Source organism: Poecilia latipinna, unplaced genomic scaffold, assembly GCF_001443285.1.
Source record: "Poecilia latipinna isolate Pla-1442-1.1 unplaced genomic scaffold, P_latipinna-1.0 Scaffold2079, whole genome shotgun sequence".
Classification (NCBI taxonomy): Eukaryota; Metazoa; Chordata; class Actinopteri; order Cyprinodontiformes; family Poeciliidae; genus Poecilia; species Poecilia latipinna.
In genome coordinates, this window is record NW_015114695.1 from 88578 (window position 1) to 100453 (window position 11876).

The 11876-nt window shown below is 38.0% G+C and overlaps 1 protein-coding gene across 1 annotated transcript in view; it reads right to left on the reverse strand.

Moving 5' to 3' along the window:
- Positions 1 to 1516, reverse strand: part of mdga1 (MAM domain containing glycosylphosphatidylinositol anchor 1) — an 85396-nt gene extending 83880 nt beyond the window's left edge. The window contains exon 1 of the mRNA XM_015016921.1: positions 1312 to 1516. Coding sequence (XP_014872407.1) covers positions 1312 to 1516 — 205 coding nt within the window. The remainder of the gene's footprint in view (positions 1 to 1311) is intronic.
- Positions 1517 to 11876: the final 10360 nt, after the last annotated feature.

Here is an 11876-nt window from a genome sequence, read left to right on the forward strand (position 1 = left end):
GATAATTAAAAGAGATCTGTAAATCATGTTACAGCTTCCTTTATTTCAGCAGTTTACTTAGTTTTAATTAGAAATTCTGAAAATGCAGTGAGTCTCAGAGTAGTGTGCTAACAGGGTAAAACTCTTCAACACAGAGCCGCACCCTGAAAATTTACTGTTATCAGTATAACAGAGCTTTGCAATTAAATCTGGTATCCTTTGTTGCATAAACAACAGGGCCGATGTAGACCTCCAGAACAAAAAAGCGAGTCAGAGAGGGGCTGAAAATGGGAAGTTATTTGTAAATTGTTATCCGATTGTTGATTTACATTCTAAATTTCAATTTGGCTGTGACGATATTTGACACAGAGTGTTTCAGTTCAAACCTCTGACAAATCAAGTGGTTCATTGTTGTCTCGCTCCCATTCATTTAGGACAGAAACTGGGTAAGAAACATTGAGTTAGGGAGCCCGTGCCACCTGGACTAACTGTTATAAAACTCACTTTAGGTCCAACAGGCTTCACTTTTTTCCCCAAAAGTATCTGATGAAAGGTGTCTTTGTTTCTTTTGACTTGTATTGGTGAAGTAGAGCATTTGTAAAAAATATGAATACATTCAAAATTTTAGACCTTCAAACATCATTAATTAGATCAGTCACAATTTCTGGTTGAAATTCTATTTCTATTTCTCAAATAATGTACTGGTAGGTGTAGTAGAGTAACAGAAAGCCAACAGATCCAACAACAATGGCTTGGTGCTGCTGATTCTATTATTTCAACTCTTTTTTCCAATTTATTTTGAGAATATCTTCCAAAGCAAAAAGGAAGGAACTGCTTTTTGTGCAGCCAAATATTTCCTTCTGCTTTAATTTCTCTAAATAATTACTTTCATATTTAATTTTAGAATAGTATGTGCTACTGACTGTAAGGACAAGCTTTTATAGGAATGTAAGCCTTGCTTTTTGTTTTTGCTAATTATTACACAGAGAAAAATATTTAGGAAAATAAAAAAAACAGTTGTTTTATTGCATAGAGCCTTTTTGTTTTACAGTATTTTCTAATTCAGCTTAATTTGAACTACCGACCCTTCTCGCTGAATCCTCCTAGCATGTTTTTCATCCTCTCAACCGTAATTCATCAGATACTCTTGGAAACCATTCCCACCTGAAATCTCATCATCCATCCAATCAGTCTTTCATCTTTCCTCCTGCTATCTTTCCATCTCTGCCCATCTCGACCTTCTCTAATGTGGGAATGGCTGCAGTGAGAGTCTGCTGTGGCCTAAAAGTGGAAGGAGTGTTCTCTTTTCCTCTTTTCTCTCTGCCCACTTACACTGCACATCTACGCGGATGGACTTGATGGCAGCCACCCCCACCCCGTTGTCGGCCTTGCAGTAGTAGCGGCCCCCCTGCACCCGCTGGATGTTCTCGATGCGCAGCGTCTCGTTGTAGATGGAGGTTTCCTGAAACTTGTCTGAAGCGCTGCCTGCCGTCTTTGTCCACCGCACCTGAACAGAGAGGGGGAGGGGAGACGACATTGAGAGAGCAGACAGGTTGCTAGAGAGAGAGAGAGACATATTTTGAAGGATAAAATCATTTAAGTCTGATTCAAATTATGTCATGAATAACATTTCACCATTACCAAAAGCATAACGAGTAACATCGCTACAGTCTAATGACGAGCTAAAAGAGAAGCTGGTTGAAAAAAGCCCACTGATAACTATAAACGCAGCATCAAATACATCTGATCATACGTTGGTGGTTTCACCATCGTCTTCTTTCAAACTGCAGCGTCCGTCCTCCCTTGTGCGGACTGCCTGCCAAGCGAGGCTGTATGTAAGCCCTTTAGCTTTTGTCAAGCCAACCTCTCATTCTAAGAGCATCAAATTGAGCCATTTTGTCACAGCTGGCAGAATCTCGGAGATACCATACAAGGTGTCCTCTGTGATGCTGTGATTTAACACCTGCTATCGTTGACCCTGGGAGCAAATGCTGCTTTGTAGCAAGTCGTAAAGTCTGCAGAAGGAAGTAGGAAGCAGTGGGGTAAGGACAAAAGATGTTTGTCTGCGAGAGTTGGGGTTTAAAGTCCCATCGGGTCCATTCCGTTTCACATTTGAGACCAGTATATGTGCAGAGCAGATGTGTCTTGGAAATGCTGGAAGGACGTTTTTTTTGTGTGTGCTTTCTTTCAAAATATTGAAAGATCATTTGATTATTTGTCAGGTAAAAATCTATCCAAAGTTTGCAAAATATTCTTCTCTGTAATTGCAAGGTAATAGTGATCAGCTAGTCCAAACCTTCCAGTTTTTTATTCTGTTTTGCTTTTAAAATCTGGCTCCTAGCTGGTGTCAAAAAAACAACAACAAATGGTGCTTGAGGGGCTACCTAAATGCAGAGACAGAGAGAGGCCAAAATCCAGTTTATTGCACAAATATAAAAAGTGCAGCATAAGCAGGATGTTCACAACATAAAACTACAGCATTCCAGATGAAATGACTGCAAAGTACAAAATGGAAAAGACACAGAAAGGTTGCTTTGCTGATGAGGAGGGTAAAACTTCAAAGAAGGGTCGACAAAGGGATGTGGGGGACATGGATCTAAATGTAGGGGTGGTTGAAGTTAGAAGAGGTGATTTGATTAAATCAAGGATGAAGTGAATGTAGCCAGTATTACACAAAACAAAGTTAAAGTTGGACAGGAAGCATCGGACTTTGCACCTGCAGGACAAACCCTAAGAAATTATGATGAGTAAAAATAGAAGGTACCAAAACAAGATATGTACAGTAGGAAAGAGTTGGCCAAACTGGAATTAGTAGGAAAAAGAATGAAATAGGTGTTCTCAAACTTTGTGTTGTCTGAATTTTCCACACTGTGTCCGAGGTACAGGTAAAAATTAAGGGCTTAAAGAAAGATTGGAGTAAAGGAATGACCAAATACAAGAACCAAGATAAAAATAAATTAACAACAAACCCAAAACCCTATCTGCAGGTTGACAATCTTCTCTTTGGGTCAATGAAAAGTAATGATTAAAATAAAAATATGTCATATTTAAAAGTAGGTTTGCAGCTAATGCCTAAGCTCTCTCTCTCTCTTTTTTTGTTTGGAGGAAACCAGTGCAGGGCTCTACGATAACATGGCACATGCTTGATGATTCAAATTAAAGATAATTGCCACCCTGGATTATCCGTAATAAATCTCGCATAAATGTACTTATGAGCTGTTGAAAAGCTTGTTCACGACGGAATAATTAGATGGCAAAATGTTAAAGAGTAAATACACTGAGACAGACAGTTAGATAGTCTAGCGATCCCTAAACAGGTCATTAAATTGGCAAATGGTTAAAAGTTTATAAATGGGGCTATCCGCCTTCTAGTGATAAAATCTGTCTGATCTGTATGACACTAAGCGCTGTGCTCAGGGTGTCCATGCTTTTCAGCCCATTAGGAGTTTTGACATCCTCTATACGGATTTTTCACGCTTCAATTATCTCATCAAGCAGTGGGAACAGCGTGCAGCAGACAGCTACATGATAAGTTCCTTCGAATAATCAACCGCACAAACTCATCCTCACACACACTTGCACACACGCTTCAAAGATGTACAAAAGCTTGTAAACTCATCAGTGCAGGAATTCTCTCTTGTGTGTGTGTCTACACAACTGTGTGTGTGCAGTCCATTAATCCCTATTAACCCTTCTGTCTGTTATCAACCTCCGTGGGACTATCAACCATACCCCTCAGAGGAGGTCAGAGAGGATAATAGGGAAAAGTCAGTTGTGTGTGCCTCTGTGCATGCAAACATTAGTGTGTAGAAGTGTGCATTTCCTGCTTATATGCACACTCATCTGCCTGTGTTCCTATATGTACACTGTATCAGTGTACACATTCACTCCAGAGTGTAGGTTTGCGTTTGTGTGTGTGTGTGTTAGGGGATGGGGATGGGGAGAGGGGGTGTGTGTTGATTAGAAAGCAGGTTATATGGATTAGCGGATTATCAGTGCCTGTGTAAATGCTCTGTGTCTGTTTGTTCAGGTCTGTTTGTGGGAGGGATTTGGAGGAGGCACACCGCCATTGATCCAGCCAGCCAAGGTGAGCAATGAACTGCACCCTGTCTCTTCATGGTTTAGTGACTTCAGCTAGAATGCATGCATGTGTATGGAGTAAAGACTTTTGTGAGAATCACAGAAAGGAAGCATACTAAAGTGCGTGATGAGCATTTATTGAAGAAGTAAAAGATTAATGACAATTTTGCAAATGGTTGACAGTTTTTGAAGTTAACCATGACGGGAGATTAGAAACAGAGCTGAACATTTTGACTGAATTCTAATGAAATGATTATATGATAAGGACTTTGGAAGGGAGAAATGAAACAACACCTCATCTGAGCAAAGAAGTTCAATAGTTTTTCTGGTCAAGTAAATTTATTTTCACGTATGTTTTTTTTTTTATATGACACATTGACTCACTCTTTTACTCACTGAGGAAGAACCAATGTAAGAATTGAATTAAAAAGTGTAAAGAAAAAACAATCAGCTAGGATTTAATGAGATACTTGACTAAAATGTGGCTTGATGATGGTGGAAAATCAGATGGGGTTCTTTTATTAACATAAAACTACTTGGTATATATGCCATTCAAACATAGGAAATCTAACATTTTATGGCCACATTATATCTTATTTTTGAACCCGGATAATTAACAAAAGAAATCTGAAAGCAGAATCCTGGTACGGGATTCTCAGGACAGTTCTGGTTCATTGTGGACATTACTGTCCCAGATTGTCTGTAGCACAGTGGTGAGAAATTTAATCATGTTTAAGGGCAAATTTTACATTTTGGAGCAAACTTCCAAAAAAATAAATAAATAGCAGCTAAAGGCCAGTACTGTTTCTTGGCTGATTCTTTTCATGAATCAGTTTTTCTCATTTGTGTTATATATTGTGTGTGTTTTCAAGATGCTCTTATCACCAGTGCTCAATAAGCATTTTTACATTATTGCTTTCTTAGTAACACACAACCACAAAGCTCTGTTCTTCGTTTATTTCTCAGATTAGACAGACAATAAGAGATCGCGATGTGCTGCTCTTGCATGAGCAGACATTGCTGCATCTGTTTTCGCTTTGTAGCCGTGTAAGCCTGACATCACATCACGGTTTCAGTCACGATGCACAGCAGGGATAGGTCAACTTCAACCCCCATCACTACACAAAATCATTTTGATGATCACAAGAATAATCATGAGTGTAGGTGATTTTCATGGACTGAAAGTATGGTCTGATAGGGGATTTAGGTCAAAAGGTGTTTTTTTTTTTTCTATCTTGCAGGCATAACCTCAGCATTTCCTCAATAGTGTCCACCAGGTCAGAATAAAATATCCTCAGATCTCTGGGAACAAGTAGTTCCTTTTGGCCAGTAATTTTCTTTAAGGATGTTAAAAGCACAAGCTGCAAGGTGTACACACTGTCCAAAATACTATTTGTGCTCAAATTTGTGGAAAACAACCTAAGAGGCGACCACCCTACTAAAAACAGGGCATGTTGAGCATACAATCACAGTGACCTGCTGCACTTGCCGTAATACAGTAGAAAATAAAAGCAATATGTGTGGCAGAAATACTAGTATTCCTCTAAGAACTATGTTTGATAAGGAGATGGCACGTGAGCAGAAAGAATAAGGGGAAAAAAAGCAGGAATACTCTTGATATTTGCGTGAGGAAAAAAGGGCAGCACCGTACAGTTTTCTTTGGAGCATAAGAGAGGGTAGAACAGAGGATGATAGGGAATGATGTATGCAGTATTGCTGGCAGCGGTGTGATGGGAAGAGAAAAAGTGAAGCACATTGGGAGTTGCTCCACCAGGGTGGCAGATGAAGCAAAATAGAAAAGGGTGATATTGTGAATAAAGGGGATATTGTGTGCAATGCAGATGACAGCCAGGCGGCAGAGGAGCCTTTATCTGGCTGTGACACAAGCAGCATAATACCATCACCTGCGCTCTCTTTCTCTGACCTCCTTCACTCTCCCTTTACACCTTTTCCTTCCTTCAATGGATGAGTGAGGCTGCAGTCTTTTTTTCTGCTAAGGTCCTGACGGATTGTTCTGGTTATCTCTTTCAGCCCTTTTTTTCTCCCTCATCCTCTGCCTGTCTGGGCGCTTTTCTTTCCCATTTTCCTTTTATTTCTTTACAAAGTAGGAGAAAGCCAAACACTCGCTTTTCATCAAATCTCGTGTCCACCGATTTACACATGAAAAACAAACTCGTCCCCCTCCAGACTGTTCTAAAACCACGCCGCAAGATTAAGGGACTTTGTTGAGTCGGAGACTTTTGTGATGATATTTTATTTACGTCTAGTTTGAGGTGTAAAGTGAAGCGAAGCAAAGGTGTCCCTTGAGATGCAGCTTGACATAAAATGTGGAAGGTTTTCTGTACTGTTTCTGTATTCAGCTGGGGGGAGACATGCTGTCTATGATGTGGATGTTCCTACACGGGAACAGAAAATGCAGATGGAAGAGAAGTAGCCATGTGGAAGCATTGCAGGAGAAAAGAGGAAAGCAGTCTGTGGTCTTTACATGGGAAGTGGATGGGCTATTAGGGTGTGTTTAATATGTGGTTATTAAGGAACGCACAATAAAGCTGGGCTCAGACAAATGGGCTTGTAAATTTTCCATTAGTGGTAATGCGCTTTGCTGTAGTCATAAGTAATAATTCCATCTCACACTGAATGTGTTTATAAACGGTGTATTGCACTTTCTGAACCATTAGAAGCATAAATATTGGCATTTTAACCACTGAATTGTGTCCAGGGATACAGACTGAGGCAGAGCCTAATAACCTTCTATCATTTTAAAATACATCGTCAGATTTCACAAGGTGTTGGTGAGTCAGCTGAGTCTTTGAAGTTTCCATGTTCAAGCCCAGAATGCCAAGTCAATATTTATCAAAGAAATGCATGTCTTCATATCTCAGGCTAAGATCAGCCTCTTTTGGTAGTTTAAGCAAGGCAGAAGTGTTTTTTTATTTTATTTTTTTTTGAGAAGTGGTTAACCAACGTATGGTGAATTTCTGCTATTTAATTTGACTTATTAACAACTCAAAATTCCTGAGTGGCTCAGTGCATCCTCCAACTCTGGGAAAATTTGACTTATTTCACAATGCAGCAATAAAACATCAATTCCCACTGCTAAAAATGTGTTAAAAAAATAAATAAAAAACACCTGAACTACTTTTGCTGGAAATGTGGAGAAAAAGGCTAAGTTGTCTTCATGTTCCTCCAACTCATTTGTAACGGATTGGTGCTTCACTCAAGCACCAACACTTACAATGTCGCATATATTTCACTTTGCAGCAGTGTTTGTATTGTCAAAAAATACTATTTTGAGGTTTTGATCAATTCTTAGAAAATTTTTATCAACACATATAGAGATAAAACATTAAGACCATCTTGTTCATTCTTAATCCTACAAAAGACAATAAAAAACAAAAACCAAATGCAGTTCTCTGGTAGGACATAGTGATTTTGAATACAAGTCTGTCGCATAATCTGAGTCTCAGCTTTATTTCCTGGCACAACTCTTACACAGATGATGTCAAATGCCCCAGTTTCATACAGTCTGCTTCACTCAAGCACCAAGGCTCATGACACGATAACATCATGAATCAAACCATATAGGCTTTTTCTGCTCATTAGCAAATTTGTGACATTTTAGGCTTTCATCACTGATTTAAAAAAAAAAAAAAAGTAGTTTTGAATTAATTTCACCATTGAGACTGTAAACCTCTTTAAAATGGAGGACCTGGCCAAAAGGCAGCAACACATAAAAGCCCAAGAAGTTACACAGATAAAACAAAATGACAAGCTAGACTGAAGAATAAAACATTGAAAGAGTAGCTAAAATCACCTTCTTTTGCTTCAAAAGAATCCGTAGTGCCGCTTTCCAAGCCTTTAAAAAAAAACTGCTGTGTCCAACCATCAGAAATATAGACATCTCTTAGCCATCTGTGGTCTTTAGGCCACTGTCTCAAATGTAATGTCAAAAAGCTCTTGACCTCTCACTGTTACTGTAAAAAAACAGGGGAATACAACCGCAGCGTAGTGCTTTCCCTTCTACAATAAAATGCAAGATGACACAATCTGACTGTCGGTCTTTGGAGGAGCCGAGTTTTGCCTGGCGGCTCCCAATTATTTCCGATCTGGACTGGTCCTCTGCTGGTCTGCTTGAGCAGCAGCCATCTCCTTACAATTTGGTACAAATTGTGTCAATAAAGCAATCTCAATATTTAACCTGAAAATCTACAAAGACTAAAAATGTTACAGGTTAAACTATCTGGCAGTCTGCTTATGTTCAAGGCACAACAGTCTTACTTTTTTATCCAGTAAACTTTTGTTGACACATTCAACCCAAATGTTTTCTTCTCCTTCGGGGATTCAAAACTAGTCATCACTCACTTTAGGCTAGTTTGCTGCTGATTAATTACTCAGTGACAAATGATCTGACAGAAATGTAGCTATGACTTCTTGTAGTAGTCAAAATACAACCTGCTGCGCTCAACCTAACAGATTAAAACATGATTTGAACTGAAATAATGAATGTAAAACAAACGTTGGGAGTCGGCACCACAATGTGCAGCTCCTGGGTTTGTGAGGCCTGGCTTGGGGAGAATTAGGCTGTTTTGCACAGATGGAAACTACAGAGAATGAGGTCAGTGATTGGTGTCAGTTTAAAAAGAGGGACAAAACTAGACCTTAAAAATTGATCGAGAAGAATCCCGCTGAAAATGTCACCACAGAATAATTGTTTTCATCTCTCGGTGCTTGATGCTGCCACAGCTAATTTATGAGTCCTAGACACTTGCATTGTTCATCATAATTTTATCCATGAGCTCTGTAGGTAATTTTACTCTGACTATAATATTGCTCATTGTAAAATGTACCAAAATTCCAGCAATGCTAAGGAAATAAAGGAAAAGACTGCAAAATAAAATGGCAAATCCAGTAAATATAAAAGTGCAAAGTGTGGGGAGAGCACAATGCTGCAGAACAACACTCGACTGTTTTGTTTTTCTGCATTATAAAAATTAATGTATAGTTGTACCAACTCTCTCAAGTCATCCGGGTCCACCGGTTATCACTAATAAAGTAGTTAATTGCATTAGTTTTGAGAAAGAGTGTTCTCGATGAAGATATTAATATTAGCTCCAGTTTTTAAACTTTCAGTAAAGCCCAGAATCAAATTTAAAGATCTTTAAATTAAATTTAAATGCTCCATTTTATATTAAATATATAAAATGTTTTTCTATGCAACAGTTTTTCCTGTAAAGTGTCCTGTGCTGGTATTAGTTAGTTGTCTCTAAGTAAATAACCAGAGATGAACTGACTTGAACTGAAAACATATCTTCTTCTTTGTTTTCTTCTTTATGACGTTAAACATCGGTGTGTTTGCTCTGAATGAAATTATCTTTTTTTTTTCCTTTGCTCAGCTTTACAGAAAGGTTAATCAGCATGTTATTGTAAGTTTGAACACTTACATTTGAAAAGCTATTTTAAATCCTCTGCTTTAGGAAGGAAATGACAAAAAGAAAGAATGAAAGAACCAATATCAGGAAGAGTTGTTTCTGTTAAGCCCATTGTTTATTTTATTGATTTCTATTTTGTTGCTGCTTCTTTAACCTCAGCCTCCTTTATTGTTGAAGGTTCTTTTTTTCCACCATCCTTTTCAAATTGTTCATACTTTAGCCTTCTTTGTTTCTAAACTTTTAGCTGGGGTATATTTGGCTTATAGCAACATTTAGCCAATGAGTGTTTGAGATTTGGGTTTATCTTTCAAGACTTTGAGTTCTTAGTTTGATAGAAGAATGCCTTAAATTTATTCACATGTGCTTCTCAATAAGTTGAAATATTGCTGAAAAGTTGCTAAAATGTATTGCAGTAACTCAATTTACTAAGTATAGCACATTATGGATTTTCAAGCCTTTTTATTTCTGGTAGTTATGATTACATTTTCCCACTTGAAGTTAATGAAAACACATGTAATTTCATAGATTAGAAAATAGACCAATGAAAACAAATTTCTATAGAAACAAAGGCTTAATAGAAAGTATGTTTTAAACCTGCTTGATAGCTTGACGTTGGGAAAAGATTAATATTACACACAAGCTTAACTGGAAGGAATATTTTAAATTTACTGAGCTGTATGTGTACATTGGTTGAATTCTCACAGTCTTTCCGTCTACATGAGAAGAAATAGAAACAGACAACTTCCCTCCTCGTTCATTGGCGCTGGCTCTGGTATACTGGTTCAAAACCTTGTTGAAAATCAACCCGGAGATGTTTCAGTCCATATTTCACCCCAGGCCATGTTTTTATTTGTATACTGAGAAGCTTTCCCCATTCTCTTAAAGCTCATACACCGGAAAATCCCTGGGAACAAGAAGTCTTAACTTTTTGTAAAATAAATGAAACAAGGGGATCTTTTACATTAGTATAATGCAGACTAAAACACCACCTTTCCTTTTTAACCCCTTCAAGCCCTTGACAAGGAATCAAAGAGGAATGAAGATTAAGATGGAATTAAAATAATACCGGGAGGTGGGCGTATAGGAATGGTATTACTTTTTTTTCATCCTGGTAATTTCTTCTGTGTTATTTAGTTTAGTATATCTATGCTTTATCACTCTCTCTCTCTAACCCTGCTTCCTAATATTCTTCTACAAGTCTGATTATTTTTTTTACATCATGTACTTTGCTATATTCCTCCCCGTTTTTGCTCCCTCATTGACTCCCTCTTTCTATCTTTCTCTCACACACACACTTTCAACGGCCAGTTAAATCTTTCTCTGAGACTTTGAGACTAAAGAGTGACACCCAACATAGGATCAATAGGATTCAACAGTCCAGTGGCTGTCAGGTCCTTTTGACCTGCAGTTAAGACTGAAAACTGTCGACACACCAACACTAAAGATGGAAGTACCATGTTACCTGAAGATGATTTAGTGGTTTAGTTTTTTTTTTTTTCAATGCCAACAGAGAGAATTTAATTTGATTCAAAGGCTACATGGGAATAAAGAAAAGGCTTTATTTTTGGCACTTTGTTACAAAAAAAGCATGTTTTAAATTGATTGAAAAGGATACTTGTGGGACACATAAAGCAGCAGTGACATCTGTTCAACAAGCAGAATGCATATCAGCAACACATCCTGTGAATAATCAACGTAATCAAATTCTTTTTAGAAATAAAAGAGGTATATACTCTCTTGCATTGGGTTGTTGCTGACTCCAGCAATTGCGGCTTGTTTTGCTAGTTATCCTTACTTCAAGTGAGGTGGATCAAGAAAACAAAACACTCATTTTAGGATAATGGCCTTCTGTGTCTCACCAGTGGTTGGAATTGCATTCAACTTTGAGGGCCTTTTAAATTTTTGTAGTGGTTATAAAAAGGTCCACATCTGTCTTAAAGTACATGGACTTCAATTCAAGTTTTGCAACTCATTAATGTATGTCAGCGAAAGGCCTATAAACTTTTATCCAAGTTTAGGAACCGTAGTAGAGGCACAATTGCCTCACAACCACTAGGATGATTTTGACAGTTTTATTATATTCCAGAATAATTTGCATCTTCCCTGTGCATAATCGTTACAATTTAGCTGCTGGTTGTAAACGTTCTTTTATCTTAGCCGTCTACTTGGGGAAGCCGCATCGTTCAGTTTTACAATTAAATAAGGTCTAAAGCATAACTGCAGAAGAAAATAATTTCACAAGAGTTAAATCCTTACTGCGTTGACAGCACTGTAAGCAATTCCTCGCTTTCAAGGGTTCCCCTTCTCTAGACCACACACAGTAAAAAATGTGGTGTTAATATGTCAGTGTAAACCTAATTTAATCTAAATAGAGTATTTATAACTATA